A 26,390-nucleotide genomic window follows, 5' to 3' on the forward strand; every position below is an offset into this window, starting at 1 on the left:
TTATCTCAAAATCCCTTGATTGCAGAGCAGTATTCATGATATATAGAGTAACTTGCTATGCTCACTATTGAAGGTACTAAGCCTGTCTTGTATATTTATCTGATTAAATAATTTACATGATTTTTATTTATAAAATGTTTTTATTGGCATGCTTAAACAAGGCTACACAAAATATAAATGCACAATTTTGTTGCCTTAAGGCTCAAAATCAATTAGGCATCGGCCACTGCGGGAATAAGCTTCTTGTAGACCTCAATGCCATGCAAATAGGTGTCGGCTTTCAAGAATTCATCGTGGTCGTGCAAAAGGATGGGTGTGTTGTTGATGGGCGAGAAACCCAGAGCAGGAATGCCAGCATAGCGAACATAGCGACTGTCCGTGGCACCGGGGAAAACTCGAACTCGTGTCTTCAAGCCACTGCAGGAAATAACAGAATATTATATCAGACTTATGCTTTTTGTAAGAGCGCCTTATGCTTACAGGTCATCGAGAGCCTTTTTAAAGGCCAACCAGTAGGGGTTCGACGAATCAATCTTTGTTGGCTCCACAAAGGGATTCTTCATTTCGAATTCCAGCTCGATGCCGCCGCCAGCCTCCTCGCACCAGTCGCGAATCTGCTTCTCAAAAGCAGCAATGTCCACGGTGACGGCGATTCTGATATCGAACACAGCCTCCAGCAGGGGAGGAACCACGTTGCTCTGCACTCCACCCCTCAGCTGGGTTAGGTTCACAGTGGTCACATCACCAATTTCGAGGGAAGAGTCGCCAGCCAGTTTCTCCACCTGGGATTTGCGGAAGTCCATTAGTTTGCCCACCACGTAATTCAGCTTCTCGCCAGCAGTATTGGGCAGCAAAAGGGATCCGTGCCCGGCAGTTCCACTAAACTTGAACCTGAGATCTGTGTGGAAACATAAGATATAAATGGACCATTAACATCTTAGTACACTTACGCCACAGAGTCCTTTCGGCATAGTACAAAGCGTAGGTCTCGTCCTCGCTGGAGATTCCCTCGTCGAAGCTGAAGCCCACGTTGAGTTTCTTGAAGTAGTCGCTCTTGACCAGCTCCCGCATGCCCAGATGGCCACCCACCTCCTCATCCGGAACGAAGGTGAGGTAAATGGTGCGCTTGGGCTGATATCCAGTTGCCTTGAGGGCTCGAACTGCTCCCAAATACTGGGTTCCCACACACTTCATGTCCTGCGATCCCCTGGCGAAGATGCGACCCTCAGCATCCAGATCCGCGCTGAAGGGACCATGAGTCCATTTCTCCTCAAAGACGGGCACCACATCTGTGTGAGAATTGAGAATAATGGATGGAAGTTCCGGCTGAGATCCTTGCCATTTGAGGACAACTACGGGATTTTGCTCGTTTACTGGGTAGATAACCTCCACAGGTAGGTCCAAACTTTTTGCCTGCCGTTTTAAGAATTCCACACAGGCGGCTATAAATATCAGACACATTATATGGCAAGGTCATAAAGATCGTGGCTCTTATCACAGCCTCATATAGATTAAAGCCATATAAACTCACTGTAATCCACATTCGGATGCACTGTTGGTATGCGAAGATATTCCCGAAAGATCTTGATTTCCTCATTGTTTTCCCACTTGGCGGTACTCATTTTGAACTGTGTTAACAAATATTAGCCGGTTGATAATTTATCAATTAAATTGTTTGTCCAAACAAAGATCTTCAAGCAGCTGGTCCGCAGTTCACCACAGCAGAGCGCACCCACCTTTTTCAACACTGAATCGTCGTCGACTGAACGATCGTGGTGAAAACCGCGCGTTTAAATATCAGCGATAAGCGGTAGAAAGAGAGAGTATGATAATAAACAATAGTGAAACTTAAACCATTTTTTCTTATCTTGCGGTTTTGCCTATAAACTGTTTTATCAGAAGCATTTGTTTACTTTTTGGTGGCTAATCTAAATACGTGAACATGACTTGCATTAAAATATGTGTGAAGGTTTTATTTGCTTTAGCGTTAATTTCTTGAATTTGTTTTATTAGTTTGTCTATAGTTTGTTTATGATCTAATTATAAGTAAATTATATTTAAATCGGAATAGATTTTCAAACTGAATTTAAAGTTAAATCTATACCTGCTGAAAGATTGTTTTAATTTCTTTTGGCAGCTCATGACACAATGTATTAAAGTCATCAAGATTCAATTTCTGTGACATCCACGTTGCCGAAGTCTCCAACTGTTGTTAAATATTTTACCATCGCTTTCCAGTACATGTGAAGCCACTTAAAGGCTCATTACTTGAAATTCCCCCAGGCTGATGGATTTATTCGCCTTAAATCGAGGCGAAAGTGCTTCTCCGCATGGCTTTCGGGCAACTGAATGGTTGATGGCTCCATTTGGCCTGCAGCCAAGATTCCCGATTACTGATGAATCGCATGCAATCGCAATCGCAATCGCATTCCAATTCCAGTTGATTTGTTAATCAAGATGCACTGCACACGTTCTCGCCCACACGCCCACTGGACTTCTGTGTAAACAAGTTGCGAGCCTCGGGCTTTTCAGCCACTCCACTCCAAATTTCGCATATAAATGGTGTTGCTGTTGCACTTGCCAATGTTGCTGCAGTGCGACGCTTGTTGCTGTTTGTCAAAAGTTTGTTTTAGATTTAGATTTCACGCTTGCTCCAAAAAAAAAAAGGGAATAGAAACAAACCCGAAGCCCTGAGATTGGTGCTTCATGTACTCGGTGCCAAAGTTGATATTGTTTTAGTGTGTGTACTCACAAAAAGTCATTAAAAGTTCATTAACAATGTTGCTGGGATTTTAATGGCGCACCAGTAGCAATAACAGCAACTACAGGCTACACATGTCTGCATTTTAAATAACATCCAGGCCCGACAATCGTACAAACCTCTTACTCCCCTATTTACAGCGTCACATAAGTCAAATAAACACACAAACTTCCTGCGAGCAAACACTCACACATTTGTACGATGGGCCAAAAGACAATTTCTAAACAAAAATCAAAATATAATATAATATTATTCTCATAAACACGTATCTAACCTGAGTACGAATAAGTTGGTAGAAAATTGTAGATATTGTTTCATTATAACAAATTTGAACGTCGTATAAAATATTTGTTTGATGGGCATACAATTAAAACCCTTTTAGCTTTCCTTTAATTTCAACTAAATAATTTTCTTTTTACCCACTGTAAACTGGGGGCGTGGCTGTTTGCCGATGTTGCTGGTGCTACAGCTGCCACTGATGTTGCTGTTATGCTGACATGTTGTCGCTGGGCAAATATACTAAATGAAAATTTTGTATATTGTAACAATTATCCGGGCATCGCCGGAAACTGTTTGCGTTGAGTCCCCAGCTGTGGAGGCTCTGGTTTCGGGTTTCGGTGTTCCCATTTCTGCTAATCCGTTATGAACGCATTACCTGTCCAAAAAAAAAAAAGAAAAAAAAAACCGAAAAAGGGAAACTGATATAATCCTGCCCTGGCATTTACCATTTCCACTTTGGGCAGTCCCCTTTGTTCGGGCTTTTTCAAAGCCCTGACAAAGTTTGGTAGTATGGAAATTGTTGATGGGGGCCGGACCGACAGCTCAAGGACAATCCGGCAGGCATGCGTTTGCATCTCCCGGAGAGCTTCAATTTGTGTGTTCGCCAGGCATTAGGTGCAAAAAGAGCGTTGAGCTCTTGGCAAGCACTTTAGCAAGTTGCACACTCACAGCCGACATCGATATACAAAAAGTGCTGGCCAACAGTGCGTATGCGTGATGCGTGAATGCAGCACAAGGCAAAAGTACTCGAAATGGTTTATATTCACAAGTTTTGCGCAAATGTCATCAGAATGCGGAATATGGAGCACTCGGCATGCAAATTGGATGCACAACCATAAAGCGACTGCAAAGGCATTTGTAAAAAGCATGTTTACATAATTAGCAGTAATAATTTAATTGATCGACATTAATCGCTTGATTGAAGATAATTATTACACGAATTTAAAACAAAAATCCCCCAGCCTGCATATAAATTGTAAGGATTCCCATTCATAATTTCCATAATTCAATGCTTTCGATTCATGTTTGCTTTGGCAATTAATCGCATTCGGCGTTCAATTATGCAGCTACCAATGGCCTGATGCAATAAAGCAAATCAAATATTTATTTAGCTCTATGTTTGTGGGTGTATATTACAGTTCGGTCTGGATGCAATTTCGACCGGTGCAAATAATCAGCTTTGATTCTGCATAAATTAAATTGCATTCAAAATTGGTAGTGGGATAGACTGCCTCAAATTCAAGTGGTTTTATGTAAGCACACAAAGCGTGGACCAGTTGCAGATTATGTGCATTCATTTATATTCCTGAACAAAGTTCAATATCAGCTTTATAATGCAAAAGTAAGCTGCAAAGCGTTAAATTTAATTTTTAATGCTGTTGACAGACAGACAGCCAGTTTTTCAACTACAAACTTAAAATTCATACATTTTTAAGGAAGGGAAATTGGAACTAGATTACACAATCTCTATCTTAGTTGTGCAGAGTAAAAGCTTCAGATTAGGCCAAGGATATAAAAGCAGTTTGATTGCATACTTACGAGAAAGAGTTTACAGCTCTAGACAACGCAAAAGGGCGAGTCTTAACGGGGACAAAAACAAAGCGCGATAAGACAGATACGAAGGCAACAGGCATCGCACTTGGCAATTACAGAAACACAGATTACGAAACCCTATGAAGCCCGGCAATGCGAACAACACCCGCGGGCAAGAAAGCAGCACCATCAAAGCAAATAACACACAAAAGTTATGATAAATGCAGATGGAGCACGGCTAACGGCATTATTGCCTGTCATTTCTCATCAGCGGGCTTCGACATTCTAGGAGTGAGAAAGAGATAGAGAGGACGGAGAAGGAGAGAGAGAGCAAGGGCAACGGCGGATAGAAAGAGAGGGCAGCGGAAAACTGCCGACTTCCGGGTGCCGCCGCCATTTTTACTGGGGCTGTAATGGCTGCCAGGAAAATCCAGGGTGCGCCGTCTGAATGGCTTGTAATGAAAACGGGAGGTGTGTACGCGGGCTGGAAAAGCGGGAAAAGCGGCAAGAGCGGAAAATAAAACATGATTTTTTCCTTGCTTTTATTTTCTATTAAGAGCACAGAGCACAGTTCCACCATTTCACCCTCTTTTGCGTGAGCGATGAATTGCAATTTGCAAAGTTTTTGTTTGCTCTGTCTGGGAGTTGCTGATGTAACTCGGAAAAACTTCATTTTCCGCTACTCCATTCGGGCTCTCTGTGTGTATGTGTTTGTTAGCAGGGGGTCGCCGGCGACAATTTCTTGTCTGCCACGCCTCCTTTTGCACTTTCTCCTCTGGAGGCGGACAGCTGCTCGTGATGTGTGGCAATGAATTGCACTTCCATTTCGCCAGCTGTCCCCTGCCGAAGCCAAAGGATTTTTAATTGCCGCTGCACAGCGGAAAATACATCAACATTTTATTGCTTTTTTAGTCAGTTTACTGCAGCTGATATACTTGGAATTTTTATCTGTGCAGAAATAAATTATGGTTGTGATTAAATAATTTGTTAAGCCAATAAATTAAAATTTTAAAGTTGATCATAAGAGGGATAATATTATTATTATTGCATTCATAACAAACACCAACAACAACAACTTTTATTCCAACAAAATCAGATCACTTCTTACAAAACTAGCTCCAAAAATAAAATTACTTTGGATCCCTGGTCATGTAGGCATAGCAGGCAACGAGCTAGCCGACCATACTGCAAAATCGACTAGCAATATGCCCCTCATCTACACCCCAAACATAAATCAAACAGACATCAACAGACATCTAAAGCAAGAATTCCGAACAAGAAATAGACAAAATATAGAACACTGCAATCAATGGTACAAAACTATGAACAAAGACTTTTCAAACATAGACAATTACTTTAGATCCTTCCATCCCAAATCGAACAGACTCGATCAAATAAAAATAATACGCCTTAGGTTAGGCCACACTAAACTTACACATGAACACTACTTCAATCAAAATCAAACTTCGCCATGTCCCTTCTGCCAAGGCGACAATACCATACCCCACCTACTTAACTCATGCCCATCACTCCTATCCACTAAACTATCCATTTTCAAAAACACAAACCCAATAAACCTCCTTAACGACCTCAACCCAAATAATGTAGAACAAATCTTAACTTTCTTAAAAACCTCAAACCTTTACCACAAAATATAAAACACAAACAAAAATGTACAGAAATTACTAATATTACCAACTAAGTAGCAAAACTACAATAAACAACATGTAAATAAACTAATAGACTTAAATAACATTAACCTTAAGAGCCGAAGGCCTTGCTGCCAGCGCTTTACCACCTAAGTTAGTCTAGTTTTGTAAACTTCTCTATCTTTAATAATAAATAAATAAATAAATTTTTATTGCATTACCATTTAAAAATGTTGAAACAATGCGTAATTAAACCTTTATAATTTTTTCGCTGGCTTAAAATAATGGTGGTTTAAAATACTGATGATATTTCTGTTGCCAAATGAATATACATTTTGTGGCTTTGATGGTTAACCCCATTTATTTTCCGTGCACAAGCCACGTGTGTCAGCTCGTCGGATTCGGGTTGGCCAGTGTCATTTCCAGCTATCTGGTTTCCTGGCAAGCTGGAAATGCTGGCTAACTGGCAGCTGGCAAGCTCGGCGCCTTCCTGGCAATCACATCGCCCCCACATTCCTAGTCCGCATCCCCATCCACATCCACATCCACATCCGCAGCAGGATTCGCTGGACTCGCCCTGCTAATGACCGCTGCTAAGTGCCTCGATTTGTGCAGTGCACTCCGCTCGGCCAGAACTGCAATTAACTAATTGATTGAACTATTCAATCGGTGAGAATGCACGCCACTTTCGGGGGCGTACAGCGTGTGACTGGGCGTGGCCGGCTTATTAAAGGATTGGCGTTTAAGGAGCGAGCAGTTAACACAGCAGTCCGTCGGTGGCGTATCTGTGGCCTTTGTGGCGTGGTTGGAGCTCATTGCTCACACGGCTTGGAGCTGAAAGCTTTTGAATGCCCCCATTAGCCAGTTGGAAAAAGAGGGCGTGTCTCCGCCCGCATAACACAGAGTGAGTCCACAGTTCAGTCGAGTTCCTATTTCTGGCTAAGTAATGCCTGACTGATTAATGGCCAGAGAGCAGTTCCAGCTGCCGACTGGCACATAATCGATTTTCCCTAATGCATTTAGACCCTTTTGGCTTCCTTCATATCCGGAATCCCTTCAGCATCCGTGGCATAACTCAGCTCCTTTATCGGGTAGCTGCATCGCCCGTTCACCTTGGCTGAGCGGTGTTTATGTGCCGGGATTTGTAATAAACTTGTTCCAATCTCTGGGCCACTCCCACGGATCCACGAATCCACGAATCCACGGATCTACGGTTCCACGTTTTCGGTTAGCGAATGCACATGGACATAAAAAATGCCAGCAATCAGATGGTAACCACTCCGCCACCAGACAATCCTCCAGAGTGCGGCTTTTTTCGAGAGTGCTTTCCCCCGTTCGGTCTGCCCTTTGTTTTCCGCCATCGTGTTTATAAATAGGAATTGCAACTATGTAGCGGGCGAGTGTATCTCTTCCACATAGGTAAGCACATTTTAGTGGCCTTTGTTGGCCGGGATGTTGTACGGTACAGTAGTCCCCCGCCTGCACCAGTTGCAATTTGTTGCAATTTCGCCCGCTTTGTAGCCGCTGCTGTTGCGAATGTTTTATGGCTGCAATGCGGTCGGTTGCAGCTGCAAAATGCATTTATGATGCATAAACATAACGCCCCTGCTAGGCCTTGCCACGGATCACGTTCCACTCCCGGCCAGGTGCCCCATGTTTATGGTCCTGCGGGCAGGAGGCACGATGCCCCGAGGACACGCCATCATGGTTTGTTTAATGCCCGAGTCGCATAGTTCTTTTTATTGCCACCGACACAAATATTTGTGCTGCAATTTTGTCATTTTACTGTGTCAACGAATCGAAACGAATCGAATCGAATCCGAATCACTCGCCCCCGTGACATCGGCTTCAGTTTTGACAGCTGAACGTTATGTAATTTAATTAACCATTAAAATGAGATTATGGTGTAATTTATGCATGTGACAGCGACAGTGACAGCGCTTTTAATGAGTCTCCCATAACTAATAGGCGGCTCCCATCGGACGGGAGGATGGGCTCGAGAGCAATTAACTTTCCCATTTCCAATCAAAGGATTTTCCCTGACGTCTGGTGACACTCTTTCCCGACCCGAAGAATGCAATTTCCTGCCCCAAAGACCGCTCGTCCTGCACTTGGCTTTGGACACTTGAAAAGTTTGGCCTAAGCTATATGGTATATTGATGGATTCCCACGCCGATTCCCTTTTTGGCCACCCAGCCGGATCCGGATTCGGCTGCGGAAATGTGCCAGCCCGAAATCCGGACAGGCGGCTTAGGGCCATCCGCCGGGCTGTAATAGTAATAGGAATTGATTTACCATTTTGTGTGCACGAAAATGTGCAATTTATGTGCTCCATCCCGACTGACTCAGCATCATCTATAGTAGATGATAACCCGGGCGGATTGGGGACACACAAACTACACATAGCATACGTATATACTTTGCTATGCGGACACATAAATTCCGGGGCTCTGGGCTAATGCATTTTTCAAGTGGAGTGCATAATTTAGGAGCGAAGTCAGTCAGTCAGTTGGTCATTTTGCGGGCCTGCATTTAGCATATCAATGGATGGAGTACCCTCCTGCGGCTCCGATCTCTTGCGCCCTAATTGCCGGAAAATGCGGCGGTACAGCCCTCAATTCAGTTTCAATTCTCTCATATTCCCGACCTGAACGCGTTCATATTTTATTGATTGAACGGGTAGGTTCGCTGGTAGAGGCCGTCGAGTAACCGCATCATTGGCAGTCATTTGATGTCCGCTGAATAATTTACAACAATTTCGTGCGAGAAACGCCCAGTTGCAATGCCAATTTCCAATTTTCAATTTCAGCTTCAAAATGGCGAAATTCCGATTTAATGCGAATTTTTGCTCCTTTTTGGCCGCGCTGATTGCTGAATGCCGCAATGAGTTATGTGCCAGGGGATAGAAAATATATGGCCATCGATCGGTTCGGCTGAAATCGGTTTGAATTAATGCATGAGTGGAAGTTAAATGGAGCACAAAGGATTTGGGTTCGGCTCAAGCCGTCAGCTCGAGGTGGAAATGGAAATGGAGCAGGGGATCGGATATCGATTTCGGGTTACGACTTAAAAATTACATTTACATAATGCAACCAAAATTGACAGTCTGCTCTGGTAGCTCCTCCTTCTCCCCTTGGAACAAGCCAAGCAACCACTAAAATGTTTGTTATTCTTCCCCAGCAAATAGGAAAAACTATAAAGAAATTGCTAGAAATTGCAGAGGCAGCGGCAGTGGCAGCGGCTGCAAGAAAACAAAAGAAGATGAAATAAGCCCGCAACGAAAACAAAGTCGTAAATTCAATTTAAAGCTTGACAGATTGCCACACTGCGGCGAAAAAGGGAAGGCGGCTCCGAAGGGGGCGTGGCAGCTGGTCTGCTGGTGAACAATGCAGCTGGGCGGGCTGCAGTGGTGGCAACAAAAATGGCGTCTGTAACAATGCAGCCGCCTTTATCTTTTGCCCAGCAAACCGCGCAAAATATTTCCCCAAGTGCCGAGGGCTTCACTCCCCAGGACTTCGTCCGCCCAGGACTCCCAGGACTCACATTTCTCGTAGGACTTTCCAAATTAGGGTCAAGTTTTGCTGGAAGGCGCCGCTGGAGCACCAGCACTCCCCAATTAAATGGGCTTTAATAAGCTCGGCCACTTAAACAGCCAGAAATCTGGCAAAGAGGTTAAACGGCTGGCAAACTTTTGCCAAGTTACGGGTGGCGTTTCCGTTCAAGCTGAGTGCAGTGGGTGGTTCAGCAGTGGGTGGTGCAATAGAGGGTGCTTTGCCAGTGGGTGGTGCAAACGGGGGTGGTGCTTAACCTGCCTGCATTGTCCACACGGTCGTGTTGCATTATGTTTCACTTGCAGCTGCTGCTGTTTTGACCCAGTTTGGTGGGGACATTTTTTTTTAACGCCATGCTGGTCGGTCATGTCACCGGGCCGCCTTTTGCCGCTTGCCAGCTGTGCGCAAGTTTATCACGCGCCCCCGTTGAAAGCCGCAATAAGGTCAATCGCATGGCCAACAGAGCCAGCGATATCGCATCGGAACCACTAGTTTCAGCACCACCGCCGCCACCGCAGCAAACGCAGCGCAATTAAAGCCAACAAACGGAGCAGGCCGCACGGATTGTCGACCACGCCAATCAGCGAACACAACCGCAGATCCACTCATACAGAGTTAAAAAAGACAAAGGATTATCAATTAGATAGTGCCAAAATCGTTTCTGTATTTAAGCCGGCACACCGAAAATTTCCATCTCAATTCTCGGCACAAACAAAGTCGCTTTTATCAATTTTAATTTAGTGCGCGTATACACATCAAATACTGGTGAATGGGGTTATTTCTAAATATGATTCTGATTTTAATTAACTGAAAGAGAAATGGTGAGACAAAATGGACACAGTGCTTTAAAGTGAACAGATGTTGACAGTTTTGTTGTATAAAAGCTTTCAATCAATTTATAAACTTAAAGAGAAATGTTTTAATAATTATCAAAAATGTGAAAAAATTAAAAGTTTTTCATATACATCTATGAACTCTTTTAAAGAAGTCTAAATTCATTATTTATTTATCTCAGTGTACGCAGCCACTGCAATCAAAGACTTGCGTATTAAAGCTGCAAGAGATCCCCTCGCGATGAAGACTCCCAGCGGAATTCCCTCGTGGGGGGTTGCTGTGAAAGGGGGCGGGGTTAAAGTGGGCTGGCGAAAGTGGTATGAAAAAGCATCGGAAAACAGAGAAGGGAAGGGAAAGAGAAAGAGGAAGGAGGAAAGGGAACAAAACGGGCGGTAACGCTGTGGCCGCGGCCAGGAAACGCGCACAAATTGCGTTTTAACGCATGCAAATTGCCTGCGTCCACGTCCTGGACGAGTTTATTGCATTACAGCCAAAGGACGATGGGCGGTGCCAGTGGGCGGGGTAACCGAGTGGTGGTGTGTGTATATGTGCGTGTGTTGCCAGTTCGCCAGTGAATGTGTGTCCGCAATTGCCACTTCGCACTTGAGCAATTTCGCGTTCGAAATGGTGTGTGAGTGTGTGTCTGTGTGTGTGCGGGTGGTTGTGAGTGTATTTGTGTGTGCGATGGGTGGCTGCATGTAGGCAAAAATACATTTGCAACCAGCCAGACTCACAGTGTACAGCTGTTTCAGCTGCTCCTGCCGCTCCTGTCGCTTTCATTAAGCCAACTGACAGCGGCGATTGCAGTATCAGCTGCTCGTGAAACAGACACAAAAATTCCAAACACAGAGCCACCGGCGAAAGCCGTTCCAAAACTGTCAAGTCAACGTGAGCTTGGCTGGTTATTTATTTTTGCCATTTTTCGCAGCTTATTTTACCCATTTAACCCGGGGCATTTATGCTCCTGCAGATGCTGTTAGTGCTTCATAAATTTTATAGACAAGTTAAATATTATGCATATGCACCATTGCACTTAATAACATTTCAGTTCGGCTCACAATGCCCAGCGGTGTGTGTGTGTGTGGAGTACACACCACATTTGTGGGTGGCTGAGCTGCGTGCCGAGTTGAATTAAATTAAAATAAATCTGCCCGGGAACGAGCAAAGTGTCGCATAACTAAGCAAGGCAGGAATACGATATGCCATATTTTAAGCATGCAATCTGATTTGCATATGTTCACTTAGACATGAATTTTTCAGCCGGCCAGAGTCCTTTTCAGATTATACAAAGCGATTTATGAGATACGAGAAAAAAAAGGAAGAAAAACTCTTATTTTTCAGCTTTAATCTGTGACTATAGTCAGCTCCATTTGTTGTCATAACAGATGAACTATTGATCACCATTAGAAAGCCACACATATATGTCAACCTATGGGGATGTTCCCCCTTTTTTAGTCATGAGTCGATACTGTTTGCTTTTTAACTTTTCCCCTTGTAGTGCAAATGCTACGTTGTCCCGAAAGTCCATGTGAACTGCCATTACGCATACGCCCTGTGTGTTTGCTGTGGGTATGCACCACTGAGTCTGAATGGGTTCTATTTGTGCATGCGAGCGTTTTGACAGACGTCAGTTCGGCTTGTGTGCATTTTGCATTTTTTATGCATTTAAATAGCAAAATTAAACTAGCAAATGTTTCACATGCAATTTATTGTTCACCCTCTTTTTCAGATAAACAAAAACACGCAGAGCAACAAGAATCTGGGCGAGCACAAGCGCTGGATACACGATCCCTCGAGTGAGTAGAGCACAGGATTTCCGAGTCATTTGGCCCCTGGCTTCGGTCAATTAGGTTTTGTGCAAACCACGACCACGACAAAAAGCGAAGCCAAGGACAAAACGCCCGCACAATATGTTATCGCCACAGTGACCTATTAATAAGTTAAATACCCCCCGCCTGCAGGTGACCTTTGCCGACCGCTGAACTGCAAGAAGCGTGAAATTTGCCTGCTGGAGGACGAGTTCAGTGCCGTTTGCGTGTCGAAGAAGGAGCTCCACAAGAATCGGTAAGTGAGTGGGCGGGGTTCATTTCCCCCTGATGAGCCAATTAAATTGAAGCTTGTGCGGACCAAGTCCGAGCCCGAGGCCTTTTAAACTTGTATACTTACGATATTCCTGGCCAAAACCCCATTCCACGTTTCGCATTCCAGTGATGAGATAATCACCAAGGCCAAGTACTTGGAGGAGGAGGCCAAGCGTCGTGTGAACCAGCAGGACAACCAGGACAGCCAGGACACCGAGGACATCAACAACGACGACGAGGACACCAGCAGCGACGGCGGCAGCAGCAGCAGCAACTCGAACCCGGGCAGCCCCAACAATGCCCAGGCCAATGTCCAGGGCAACGAGGAGGCCGACGACGAAGATAAGAGCCTCAGTCTTAGCGACGACGACGAGTCCAAGGAGGACGATGTCTTCTACGAGAACAGCATCGCCGCCAGCGATAAGCAGCAGTCACAGCAGCAGCAGCAGCAACAACAGCAGCAATCGCAGCCCCCGGCAGCCCAATCCGCCATTCAGCAGGACGACGACGAGGAGTTGGAGTAAGTACACTACAAAAAATTATGTTCAAATAGAATTCATTATATCAGACATTATCAGAAAGTTATTATAGCCAAAATACCATTTTTAAAAAATCTAAAAGTAGTTGTACATTATTCTAAGATTTTTAAGTTTTATTAAAATATAAATTTTAGTTTTTTCTTACAGGATATTAGCATTTTGAAGTGAACTATTAAAATGTCTGGTTTGAATTAAATCCTTAAAATGATAGTGTAGCATACCTTTTTATCGCGGTGTAGCAATCGAGTGTTTAAGTCGGTGGCCAAAGTTTTTGCGCTTGCCTTTGAATGGGATTTTACATTTCATTAAGAAAATTCGCGTCCACAAAAAGCGAAAAGGGTTGTCGACTGGTGGTGCGGGTCACCTTTGAGTTCCGGCACCGCCCCCATACCACCGAATACTCCACTGATTTCCATGGTCGCCATGCTAATAACAAATTGTTTTATCGTGTATAAAAATTCCGCAATAAATTTACAGTGGTACAATTTTTAGCACGCAGCCTTTGGGCAGCAGTCCCTGGCCTGTTTTTCTTTATTTTGTTCCGCTGTTATCGTTGGCTGTTGTTGGCTTTTCAGCTTTTTTGGCTGCTACTGGTGGGCTGGCACACTTTGGCCTGAAAGGTTCAATGGGCCGCAACGACAGCTTTACGGCCTTTACCCTTTGACGCGTGCCGTCGTCGGATCCCTTGACTTGTTCCGTGTTATCGCTTTGACCCTAACCCAAATTGTGGACTGGCACGCAAGCGGTGCCTCGAAGAAGGACCCAAAAAGGGCCGAAGGAGCTGGCACGAAGCAAAAGCAGGAGCAGTAGCAGAATCAGGTGTGCCTCTGGCGGCGACAGAGCCTGGAAAATGGAGTCAAAGTCGAGTTGGTGTCAAGGCTTGATGGGCTTGGGGTTGCAAAGGCAAAGGGTTGCTGCCACTTCAACCAGCAGCCAAAGGAAGTTGTTGGCAACAAACAGTCGATTTCCTCTTAGAAAATATTTGGCAAAGGCTCAACAGCCCACGGGTTTCTTCAAAATAATAATTCATTTTCACTTGAAGAAATGTTCCTAAAATGGCTTTATTTTTGAGGGTTTTGCAATTGCGGTTTAATTAACTTAACTAGTGCATGTTTTAAGAGCCGTAGTTAAAATATATATTTTTCAAGGCCTATTCAACACAGCTTCTCTTGACGCTTCGCCAATTTTGTTTACCCAAAAGACCAGCCAACTTGTAGAACTCATGCCCCACTTCACAATCCTTTGAAACTCGACCTCCACCGAATGTTATAAAAATGTTTTCACTTGTTGTTTATTTTGGCCTTGTTTATCAGTTGGGCTTCTGTTTGAACAAAGTTTAATTTCATACTCTCCGCCTGACACTTGCACAATGATGCGGTAATAAAAATTGGGACAGCAAAAAGTTTTTGTTTTGATCCTTTGACGTTCATTGCAAAATTAATTATCCGAAATACTTGGGCAAATAAATTGCTGGGAAAAAATTGTGCAAGTAAGGCGATGAATTTTACGCTTCTTGCGAGCCATTGTTTGTGTTTTTCCTATGGGTCCCCGGGCGCCTGTAATTGAATTAAAATCCACTTGCCAAACAACACAGAACGCTGGGTGTTTGAGTGTGAAAATCAATCTATAGGCAAATCACGCGCCCAACCACATTCTCGCTTTTCAGCTCCCAGCGATGACATTAACAATGGCTTTTGACATATTTTCCCTCTTCTTTTATGTTTACGAATTTTCCTTTTCAATTTTGCTTTCACGGAATATTCCCCGCTTTGCATATGTGTATCTATGTCAATGGCATGAAATATGAATGTGTCACCATGCCGTGGGCAAAATCAATAGTTTGAGCCGGAGCATTTGCCACTCATCATGGCAGCAGGAGCTGCTCCAGTTCTCGTCTTTCCATTCAGGCGCAAGTCAAACAAAGGACCTGCCCCACTGAAGAAGGGTTCCCCAGGAGGGGTGCAGTGGAGGCACTTCTAATAGACCAAAAGACGAGGCCACCTCCGAACACACAGCCAGCTGCAGAGCGAGATCGCGCCAGAGCCATAACTCATGTGTGCGACGGGCATTGTTTGTTGTAACAATATGCCATATGCACAGTGGTTAGTCCCAAGTAAATTTGTGGTTACAATCGAAAGGTTATCCAGTAAATTTATATTTAACAATGGGGTTTTTCCACAATCAAAATATTGCTTAATTAGCTTACCTTCTTCTTAAGGCTTCCTTTAAAATGTATTTAATACAGCACAATATAAATAATTTATTAAACTAGATGGGAAGAAGTTTTTGCCTTTATATTTGTAGGTATATATATTTTTTTTTTGGCTTCTGGAAAGCTTCGGCCTGCTCACATCTTAAAAATGGCCAGAGTGCATCGCCTAAAAGGATTTCGAGAATTCAGGGGGCTCCGCTGGGAGAGGGCACATACCATAGTTCAGATCTCACCTCAACTTGCCACAATTCAGCTTTTCGGGTGGATGGGGGAGGGTGTCCTGTCCCTGGCAGTTATTCGAAACCACTGAGCTGTTTTGTGGTCTATGCACATGAAACTGACGTCCAAAACAGGAGGAACAGCCGGCTTAGGATTCGGAACCGCTCAAAGGGAGACCGGCGGTATCTGAATATTCTGTGTTGGACGGGGGTCTCGAAAATTGAAAGCAAATATTTGAGTAAAAATTTACACATTTTTCACAGAGACTCGGAGCCGGCATTTGATGGGCAATTTGCTCAAAGCAACCACAGATGCTGGGCAGGCCATTCAAGATGCCATCGGCGCTGTCATTGACCAAAGATCGCATTATCGCAATTTATTCGTCTCACTATTTACTTGGCCCTAAGAATTTCATTAAATTTGTATAAACAATCCGATGGAGGAGGGCAAACAAGGCGAACCGGAAGCGTGCAAAAGAACATGCGAGGGAATTTTTAATTAAAAGCACTGTACACACACACATACACCAACACATACATACAGAGAGCGGAAGAGAAGGATATACACATCCGTGAATATGTTTACTTTGGTTTTGGCCATTGGTTCGTTTACATTGGCTCAGCAATGAAATTGGTCAGCTTAAGCGACACATACAAATGTGTGTGCAAGGCATTCAAAAAACCAAAAGTCTTTCGCAAATCCTGGAATTTTTTTAAGTTTTATTGAATCTCAAATTGTTTTCCCAAGGTTTCATCCTTGTTTTGTGTTTGTATGGCAACAGTAAAAAAGTGTCGGGCACAAATAGAATGTGCTAAGCCCAAATTGTTGCAAAGCCAAGCTTGACCCGAATAACAGGCCAATTTTCAATTAATAATTCTTTGAAATAAAAAAACAAAAGCCCGATGAAATCCCCTAATTATGACTACCAAATTGGGGGCAATTAGGCAAATTGCTTTCCATTCATTTTCAGTCAGAGAAGTAGACCCAAATAAATGTGCAAATTTTATTTGATACCAGACAAAAAAATTCCACCAGCCGGGCCCAAACAACGGCGATTGTATATATGTATATATATATCTCTGAATAAAATTATGAAATAGGGCCGACCGTTGAATGAAAGTTGAGTTGGTAGCGAATTCGCGGCTGGCCAATTAAAGCGACATCGAAACGGATAAAAACTTCCACCAGAGCCTTTTTTTATGCAACGGATTGCTACTATAGTAGCAACCATTAATTGGAGTAATCGTTTTGTTGGTTTTATTTATTAAGGCAAAAAAAAGGGGGAGGGAAATGGTAGTGAGTCTGATTTCCTTTTGAGTTTTAAACATGATTGATTGACAGCGGATTAAAGGCCATAGCAATTAAAAAAGGATCGGGTGTTACTCAACAATTATAAGGATAATGGGGGTTTTTTCTAAGAGGTCACGTACAACTCGTTAAAATGGAGTCATATACGCAGAGCTAAAATCCTTTGCGTTTGACGTCGTCGCCAGCTTAAATATTTGCTCAAATTATTAAACCAAGTTTCGTCCTGCGCCTCTTTCTGGGCCCCAATCCTCTGGCCAATCTCATGGCTCGACTGTTTGCCTGGGCGTGCGTGCAGCGCATATTAAATAAATATTTAAATAAATGTATAAGCAAGCCCCTCTCTTACCTGTTCAACAAATTGTCCACCGGAGGTACATGGGTGTATATGTGGACAGAGGTACGAACAAAAAAAAAAAACAGAGAGGAAGGAAGGACGCAGACTTCATTTGCATAAAAATTAATTTTGCATGTCATCTATTTGTTGCCGTTGCGCCCTCTTGAGTTTTACTTTCTGATTTCAGCCGGCTTTCTAACTCCGCTTCTTTTTGTGAATTTTTTGCCATTTTTTTTCGTAGCAACTGCAAGCCGTGTCCTGTGGCCAAGCCAACGTTCCTGTGCGGTGCCGACAACAGGACCTACTCATCACTATGCAGATTGGATTATCACAATTGCATACATTCGACGTCCATACGGATCGCCTGCAAAGGATTCTGTCCCTGCAAGGGTGAGTCGAAGTCCTCATCCTCTTCTATTTTTTTCTAGCCACAACAAACGAAGTACGAGTGCCGGGAACAAATAACATGGCCAACCCGAAGCTGAATCAAATGTTCCGCATAATGAGCTCCAGCCTGGCAGTTCGCCAGAGCCGAAGAGTGAAGAGTGAAGAGCGAAGGACGAAGGACCTCCGCTGACTACAAAATAAATTGCATGCATATTTTGCGACAGGCTTAGTCGCCATTCGCCAGTTGTTTGCCCATGAAAGTATGCTGCAAAAACTGAGCTGAGGGCTAAAAACGCGATTTGTTTTGGCCAAAGGGAAGTTGGGGAGGGGAGAGGTTCTTCCCTCAAGCAAGCTGGCAATTAAAAATTCCAATTACCAAACAATGGTTTTGGCTTTAAATATTTTGCCCCGGCACATCACTTGTTAAATATTTAATAGGCCGGCGAACAAGTAGCCGACGCCATTGTTTCACCGCCCATTGTGAGCGGGCCGAAAAACCACTCAGCCAGTCAGCCAGTCAGCCACGTTAATTTTCAATTTTGCACAGCTGAGGGAGCAGTGTTGGCCGGAAAAATAAAGCACAAGTGCAGATGCAGAGTGCAGAGGGCGATGGCTCCTCTGGTGCAAAAAGTTAGCCTGTTTCAGCGATTTCCTGACCGCCATTTTGCCACTTGGCCGTTTTCGCAGAGAACGTCGATGGCAAGCGGCTGCAACGCATCGGTGGCTACAACAAGTACAACAAGAAGATCAACCTCGACCAGCAGCAGCAGCAGCAACAACAGCAGCAGCAGGCCTACAAGGACAGCAACAACAACAACATCATGATGTCCAGCGGCAACATTATGGGCGGCAACAACAACGACTTTAATACGATCATGAATGTGAGTTAATGGCGTATGAGCCGTATATATGGTTTTTATATCGGAGTATTTCGCAGGATAAAGAGGACAACAACAGGCACTACAACCACATCAATGCCCAGTACACTTTCACGCCCGAGGAGATCAAGTATGACAACAAGCACTACAAGTACCTCAAGTACACCGCCTACAAGAAGGTTAGTGAACCGCAATCCATGGAGTTATTTGGTGTTACCAACTTTTTTGCAATTGGCAGGACGCCAAGTATCAGGAGGACAAGCGCAAGATGCGAAACTACAACGAGGTGGTGGAGAAGCAACAGCAGAAGTTCAATAAGAACAACAACTTGAATGGTAAGGGATTGTTTATAAACAGAATAGGATATAATCACCATTTAAAAACTTCACCTTAGAACTAATTGTGTTTTATTTAAGAATAGTATTTCAGTTTGCAATCAGTATTCTTATAATTTATTTTTTTATCCTCCCAGCTTACCCCTCGAAGTCGGCGGAGTGCAAGCCGCAGCAGCTGACGGCGATCGGCAACAGGTTGCTGGACTGGTTCTCGGTGATCATGGCCGATAGCAAGAAGCGCAGGCAGCACAGCCAGAAGTCGAAGGCCCACTTCCCGCCCGCCTGCAAGACGGAGGCGAAGTGGATGTTCGGCCACCTGGATCTGAACAACGACGGGCAGCTGTCGCTGCAGGAGATGTACGACCTGGAGCACGACCAGAACGAGCGGTGCATCAAGCCGTTCATCGACACTTGCGACCTGGACACGGACAGCTCGATCAACACCAGGGAGTGGTGCCGGTGCTTCGAGAAGACGGACCGCCCGTGCGCCGCCGTTCGCCGGAGAATCGCCGGCGACTTTGCAGGTGAGATAGGTACAGGTGGACATTTCTCTGGCTACATAACACTAATACTTCTATGTTCTCTCTATATTCGTATGAGTTGTGCGGGGTCCTGGGCCTTATTTCTATGTACCATATGTGTATATCCCCACTCCACCCCCCAAACAACAAATAGAATACAAGAAACCAAAACCGATAAGCGCGAAGAGTAATTTGGTTTCCGTTCGTTGGTTTTCGATTTCAATTTCGATTTCGTTTACTTTCACCTTTTACCTTCACTCTCGGCCTCTATTTCCATCTCTTTCGCCGCCTCTGTTTTCCGTCTCTTTCGCGCGCTAAATTGCCATCTCTTTCGTACGGCGCTTTGTTGCCCGCTTAGTTTTTGTTTGTCTGACACTTTTTGCTCCTATTTTACACGCGTTGGAACCTTTTTCAACTATAATTAAGCGCCTGACAGCTAAATAGAAACCCTGACACACTTACACCCACACCAACACTCACATTCACACTCACACTCACACCCACACGCACACTTAAACACAAACAGCAGTTAACAAAAGTAACCTTTTTTCGCGCTGCTTTCGTTGTTAACTTTCGTTTTGTGCTCGCTGCCCTGTTTTTTCTATATCTCCAACTTTTAAGCCAGCAAATTAAACACTTTTAACAGCAACACAGAACTTTGCCGCCCGCTGTAGAAAAACCGCCACTGTCCGATGCTTTTTGTGTTTGCCTTTTTGAAAGTCCTCTCCCCTTACACACACACACACACACACACACTTTATATATATAAATGTACCCAACTATATAATTTCTTCCTTTGTTCGACCCGAAACAAAAAAAAACATAGATCCAGCAACAACTTGCTTGTGCCGCTTCTCACTGAATCCAAAACTAACCCACCCATTACTGCCCCTCAAAGTTGCCCCACTAAAATGTTGCGCTTCTCTAAAACTAATTAGGCGCCTACGCACCGGACTGCGACATCCAGGGATTCTACAAGCCCACCCAGTGCCACAGTTCGGTGGGAGTCTGCTGGTGCGTCGACAAACACGGAGTGGAGTTCGCCAACACACGCACACGCGGCAAGCCCAACTGCGGTGAGTACTTGGGGCAGGGAACGAACAGTAGCGACTGCACTGGGGGTCCAGGATATGGGCACTTAACCCAAACATTTGACGGGGCACACAACAAAGGTCCACAAAGTTGCAAAACAACCATAATCAGGGGAGATTTCCAGCGGAAGTGGGTTAAGCTGGTCAGTTGCGGCATTTAACCCACCTGAAAGGGGCTGAAATAGTTCACAACTATAGGCTTTGTGGCAAGAAGCCCAGGAAGACCTACTGATTAGGCTAGCCTAAGCTTTCTCCTTTGTTCAGGGGATTTTTTAAAATATTTTTATTGGGTAAAATTATTGGTCAAATAACCAATTTCCAACTTACCTAATTTTATTGGCAGAACTTTTATATTTTTTAAATATATAAAATGGAGAGGAATACCATAGCCTTTTATTAATATGGGATATGCTTTCGATTTGTTTCCTTAACTAAAGATTATTACTATTATTATTTTTATAACACCGATACACTCTAATTCAGAGGGTTAATGCAAAGTAAATGAACATATGCCTCCGTAATCCTCAGAGGTTTGCATTCACTGCAGCTGGCAGTCGCTACCAATTAATGTGGAATCCCTTTGGATGAAATATGCCAACAATACGACTGGCGTTCCTTTAACGATTTTCGTGGCAATCGAACTGTGGCAGCCGGCCCACGATTTGCCACCTGAACCCTGGCCATCCTACCGGATTGAAATATCAGCCTTTAAGCCAGCTTTTATGGCCCAATGCTGAGTTATGCGTTGCCGCAGTGCCGGCCTATCGGTATCGAAAATACCTCGCACTCCACTGCGTATACGTAATCTGCTTATCTCTCCCTGCGCCGTTAACTTGGCCTACGGTTGTGTCCTTGTTTCCGGAACCGAGCTGGTTTAACTCAGCACTTAAAGTTGTTAAAGTTGTCGGGAGCACGGACAAGCCAGTCGGGGTGGATCGGTAATTGAGTTTTCCTATTAATATCTCACATTCGCCATGCATAACACATGAGCTGCCAGCGAAGGGGTTCTCGCCGGTTCGTCCTTTTCGAAAGTAACGGACAAGGACGCTCTGCGGCTGACCGCCATCACACATGCAGGCGAATGAGAATGGCGACGGGTCAGATTAGTGGCGGGGCATCCCCATAAATCGAGGCACACACACAAACACATTCTAATTTCGTGTCCAATCCAAACAGAGTCCGTGGTTAATAACGCCGCATCGCTCACATCCGATGACGAGGACGAGGGCGCCGATGACGAGGACAGCGCGGAGGGCAGCGCCGATCAGATCATGGTCTTCTAAGCCCAGCAACAGCTCCAACTTGGGATACCGATTGCCCAGGGCCCTGGCGCATCCAATCAGCGAGCTAGCGTTATAACAGAAAATTAATATTATTATTATTATGATTGCAAACAGAGAGAAAGCAAGAGAAACGTGGAAGTAAAAGCAAACGCAGCAGCGAAAACCCAAGCCCGAAAACAGAAACATAAATGTGCAGTAGCCAAGTAAGCGTTTTTGAATAGAACTACGTATAGCAAACAGCAGAAGCAGCAAAACACCCACACCCACACACACACACACACATACATTCTAACACCCTCACACACACAATCCAAGCCGCCAAGGATAACTAACAGGAGCCAGACGAAAAGGAGGGCGAAACTGAACAGAAAATGTAGCATAGTTGAAGGCGCATCGCACGCAAATTGGCAAATCGCTGATGCCAACAGTAGAAACCAGTGGAAAAACACCCCAAACCACACTTGTATTTTTCGTTTTCAGTCAATCAGCACAGCCACATTTCCTCCTTTGTGTTATCACTGTTGTTTGCACGGATGGGTGACCTCAGTTATCGTCCAGTTATCCGTCTATTTTAGCCTTTCGCAGAAGAATTAGATCCTTCCAATTGTCCTCCTCTGCTTTCGCGCAAGCAAAACACGACACACGCTAAGAATTCCGCCCAAAAAAAGTATATAAAAATTTATGTGATAAGTTTTTGAAATGAATGAGAACGCGAACGAAGTAGGCAACTAACCATCGTCACAGGCTAGCGACTCCAGGGCCCTCAGGATCGAAGGATTGCAGGATTGCAGGATCGAAGGACGAGACACAGGAACGTGTGGCCAAAAAAGTAAAGAGAGAGAGAGTAGTTTGAGAAGGGTTTTTGGTGGAAGCGAACTCATAGTTGCATATGTACGAAACATAAATCGCGTTCATTTAGTGTTACTTACCAGATTTATAGTGAGAGATCCGGCGCTTGCAAGGCTTTGTTAGGAGGCTAACGTCGTTTGTATCAGCACCTGCCAGGGCAAAAAACAGAAAGTCAGCACCTGCTTTTATGTAAACCGATTGTCAGAAATACACCCACACCCACACACGCACTCCAGTACATTTTGGGCATCCAAAATCCGGGAGGCGCATTGAAATTTCCACACACTCGTAGGACATACGACATTAACTTAAGGGAAGGACTCGGCAAGAGATTCGATAAACGGCAATTCGCTTATACATGCATATATAAATAAAAATATATAATATGTTTAACATGTAAGTATATAAGAGGCATAATTAAGTGGCAGCAAACCGCAGATCGTCAGACCGCAGCTCATCCTCAATTTTTTTAATTCCGCCCTTCGATATTTTCCAGACGAGAGAATTAATAAAATACAAATAATTAAATCGGAATTTTAACACATTTATGAGCGAAAAGGATAAAAACGTAAAAATGCTTGCAAAAAACGAAATTATATAGCCAATTGTAGTAAACAAAACCAATGCATATAAATAAACCTTTTAATTATAGCAAAAATTTATAACCAACAAAGAACATTAATAACAATCATTTGCGATCAAGCGAAGAGTGGAGAAAAATATCTGTTTTCGGCTGCATTTAAAGCAAAGAGCAAGAGAAAATCGAATACAAATTATTTGTGGTGAACACCCTATAACTGACTATGTACTACGATTACGATTGTATTTATGTATGTATTTATGAACTTGTGTATTATTATGCAAATTGCATTAAATCTAGGGAACCGGAAAGGCAGCCACCATAGAAACCGAAAACTAATCTAGAACAGATCTTGGCACTGAACATTTTCCCGAACTCAGTTATCGAACATTGTTTTCCCGCAATTTACTTTCATAAATATCAATTCGACATAGAATCATAATACGTACGTAATGCATTTGGAAAAGATTTAAGAATACCATATACTTTGATTCGATAGCACAGGTTTTCGTTTCTACTAACTACGATTCGTTTATGTATGGAATGATGAAATCAATAAATATTATTTAATGCAATTCAAGTGTCGACTCTGTTTTTCTAATGAATCGCCAGCAGGTAAGGATCTACGGCCAAGTTTAATGGGACTTCAGGGCGCGTGCAAACTACCTTGTTGACCACATTAAACAAATTGTGGCAACTTGTGACATTTAAACGGGGTACATAACAATGCCAAAACAGCAAGAATGCGAATAGCTAACTATAAATTTACGAAGCTAATTTTATGCGCGCACAAGCAGCAAAAAGCCAAACAACAAGCGGCGAAAAACGAAAACGAAAACCAGAAGAACTCAACGAGGGCGACGCGCAACAGGCGCCCAAAACAATTATGGCACAGATTTAAATAAATTTCAGTTCGGTGGGGATGGCTCTTTGGGTGCGGGGCTCTGTGTATGTATATGGAGCAGAGTAGAGCACAGTAGAGCACAGTAGAGCAGAGTAGAGCCGAGCAGAACAAGTCAACGCCAACGCCAACGAGTTCACACGCTAGTTGGTTGGCGGGGAACGATAGCCTTATAGCCATTCAGCGGTGTCAAGGGTGCTGAAAAGCGGCGGCAACTTTGGCTTGCCGTTCAAAACGGAAGTTCCCGGCGACAATTAAGCAACTCACACACTACATAGAGGGTAGTAGGTTCTCCGGCGAAGTTGCACTTACATTCTTAGTGAAGTCAGTCAGTCAGTTAGTCAGTCACTCAAAGTTCACTGCTGCCGGCTGCACAGTGAAAACTTGTTCGAACAATTAAATTTACAATGTTTTGAAACTATTTTTAAGGGCAAACAGTTTATTTTGAATATTCTATACTTGTTATATTATTTTTAGAAGTTATATAGATATATAAAGAAAAAAAATATTTTATTTAAAACTATAACTATTTTTCTGTGTATACTCATTATTCTTGTTACTAGATTTTTGACTAGCTTGGACTAAATATTTGGCCAACATCAACAATCCCGGCTGAGTCTGCGTCGGCTCATTTGCATAATTCTGTGAAGCAGACAATGCGACAAGTTGCACATGCAACGCCTGGCTGCTCGGCTCGACCAGATTGAAGCCCCCTTCGCCAGACGGTCTGCGAAAATAAGGCCGAAATGCTTTCATGTCACCCAGACGTTGGCGGTTATGGGTGCCTCATTGTTCCGCCCGGAAGAACCCTTGACTTTTTGGCATTTTTAATTAGTGCTTTGGATATGTGCTACTATTTTGTTGCATGGCAGTTGGTAGCTTTTATTTTTATGCGTCATTCGGGCGTCACTGGGCCCTTGTTGTTGACACCACGCACATACTCGTCCAAGACTTTATAGTTCAAGGTGAATACGTAAAAGTTGTGTGCAACTGGAAATAAACTCACAGCTGTTATTGTGGCAGCCTTTTGTGTTCGGCCAGAGTGTTAAAAATTTAAACTGGCCCCCGAACTCATCCTGCGATGTTGCTGCAACATTCTGGCTTCGTGTCACGCCACTGAATGTTTCACATTATTTAACCCCGTTCCCTTTTTTTTTTGTTTTTTGGGTGGCCTGTAGTTCATGGAAGGGATGAGGGGTAACATGCTGCAGGAGGCGTGGCCTGCAGCTGCTTGCAACGGGCAATTATTGCGCAGTTATTGCATGTCGTGTGCAATGCCTATGAATTATTACGTATACGCAGTGTGTCCACGGCGAAAACGAAAGTCGAGGGAATGGGCGGTGTTCATGCTGCAGTTGTTAATAAATTCAACGGAATTGCTATAGTTTTTATTTTTAATGGCTGGAATAGTAAGTATAATGGATTTTTCTCATTGATTAACGATGTTATTTTGAACAAATTGCAAATTGCAGTATGCTACATGACTGTTAAGATTGCATATAGTTTAATACTTCATAGATGGTTTTTTTTTTATCAAAACTTAAGCTAAACTTATAGTTCTGATAAATAAACTATGTCATGGCCTAGCCTAGTATGTTAGATAAAGACAAGGAAACAATTTAAACTAGGCATTGTGGTACAAAATAGCTACTTAAGCTAGGCACATTCTATATGGCAAAACCACACGCTTTGGGAAAAGCTCCTCAAGTCGGATGGCGTTCATTAAATTAGGTAATCGCATGTGCCCTTATGTCAACCATATCGCCGCTCAACCAAGACATTTCGGTCGCTGAGGCAATAGAAATAGAGCGCCAACGACCTTGGCCAACTTGCCAATGGGTTCCAAGTGGCAACCGCAAAGGTCACGCACAGTTCGCCATCGCAAATCGCGCACCGCCGATGGAGATATATTGCGTATCGAGGGGCCCTTTGATGACGCACCTGCCACTAATTAGCGATAAACAATTGACGACGGAATTGACCCGCTTGCGTTTGCCAACGGTAAGACCCAACTAGAGCCAAGAAAAGGGGCCAACGGCACGGCTATTTGTCATTCGGAAGCAGCAGTTACAAAAGGGGGAAACAAACGTTGTCAACGCCAAAACCACTGAACTGTTAAAAGTGCCATTGAATCCCCAGCACAACAACACAACGGGCGATGCTGGGCGCAACTGTGCAAACAAACAAACTGTCGGAAAGACAGCATGCATGGCTAGATGCGGTGTCTGCTCGACGGATTCCACCTGAACCCAACCGTGCCCCAAA

At 43.9% G+C, this 26,390-nt stretch overlaps 2 protein-coding genes across 4 annotated transcripts in view; one reads left to right on the forward strand and one right to left on the reverse strand.

The window, feature by feature from the left end:
• Positions 1–23,804, forward strand: part of LOC108091638 (proteoglycan Cow) — a 41,149-nt gene extending 17,345 nt beyond the window's left edge. The window contains exons 2-11 of one of the 2 annotated variants that reach the window (XM_017190939.1): positions 12,337–12,403; positions 12,569–12,671; positions 12,816–13,208; positions 17,542–17,690; positions 18,375–18,568; positions 18,625–18,744; positions 18,804–18,900; positions 19,038–19,433; positions 20,360–20,497; positions 21,689–23,804. In XM_017190939.1, coding sequence (XP_017046428.1) covers positions 12,337–12,403; positions 12,569–12,671; positions 12,816–13,208; positions 17,542–17,690; positions 18,375–18,568; positions 18,625–18,744; positions 18,804–18,900; positions 19,038–19,433; positions 20,360–20,497; positions 21,689–21,795 — 1,764 coding nt within the window. In that variant the 3' untranslated portion in view covers positions 21,796–23,804. The remainder of the gene's footprint in view (positions 1–12,336; positions 12,404–12,568; positions 12,672–12,815; positions 13,209–17,541; positions 17,691–18,374; positions 18,569–18,624; positions 18,745–18,803; positions 18,901–19,037; positions 19,434–20,359; positions 20,498–21,688) is intronic. The other variant, XM_017190940.1, reaches the window with a different exon arrangement.
• Positions 121–1,812, reverse strand: LOC108091640 (aminoacylase-1-like). Of its 2 annotated transcripts, XM_017190943.1 has the most exons (5): positions 1,737–1,812; positions 1,532–1,628; positions 951–1,442; positions 481–898; positions 121–417 (listed from the first exon to the last, which is right to left on the reverse strand). In XM_017190943.1, the coding sequence occupies exons 2-5, from the start codon at positions 1,620–1,622 to the stop codon at positions 213–215; spliced, it is 1,206 nt and encodes a 401-aa protein (XP_017046432.1). In that variant the 5' UTR covers positions 1,623–1,628; positions 1,737–1,812; the 3' UTR covers positions 121–212. The 2 variants fall into 2 exon arrangements, with proteins under 2 accessions (XP_017046432.1, XP_017046431.1); XM_017190942.2 differs by having other exon boundaries at positions 1,532–1,761.
• Positions 23,805–26,390: the final 2,586 nt, after the last annotated feature.

This window comes from Drosophila ficusphila, unplaced genomic scaffold (genome assembly GCF_018152265.1).
Source record: "Drosophila ficusphila isolate 14025-0441.05 unplaced genomic scaffold, ASM1815226v1 contig_791, whole genome shotgun sequence".
Taxonomy (NCBI): Eukaryota; Metazoa; Arthropoda; class Insecta; order Diptera; family Drosophilidae; genus Drosophila; species Drosophila ficusphila.

Bases quoted from the DNA above. Each gene is read 5' to 3' on its own strand.
- LOC108091640 (XM_017190943.1), bottom strand. From the start codon at position 1,622: ATGAGTACCGCCAAGTGGGAAAACAATGAGGAAATCAAGATCTTTCGG. The intron at 1,443-1,531 runs GTGAGTTTATAT...TGATATTTATAG, and splicing joins GCATCCGAATGTGGATTACA to CCGCCTGTGTGGAATTCTTA. The intron at 418-480 runs GTAAGCATAAGG...TATTTCCTGCAG, and splicing joins AAAAAGGCTCTCGATGACCT to TGGCTTGAAGACACGAGTTC.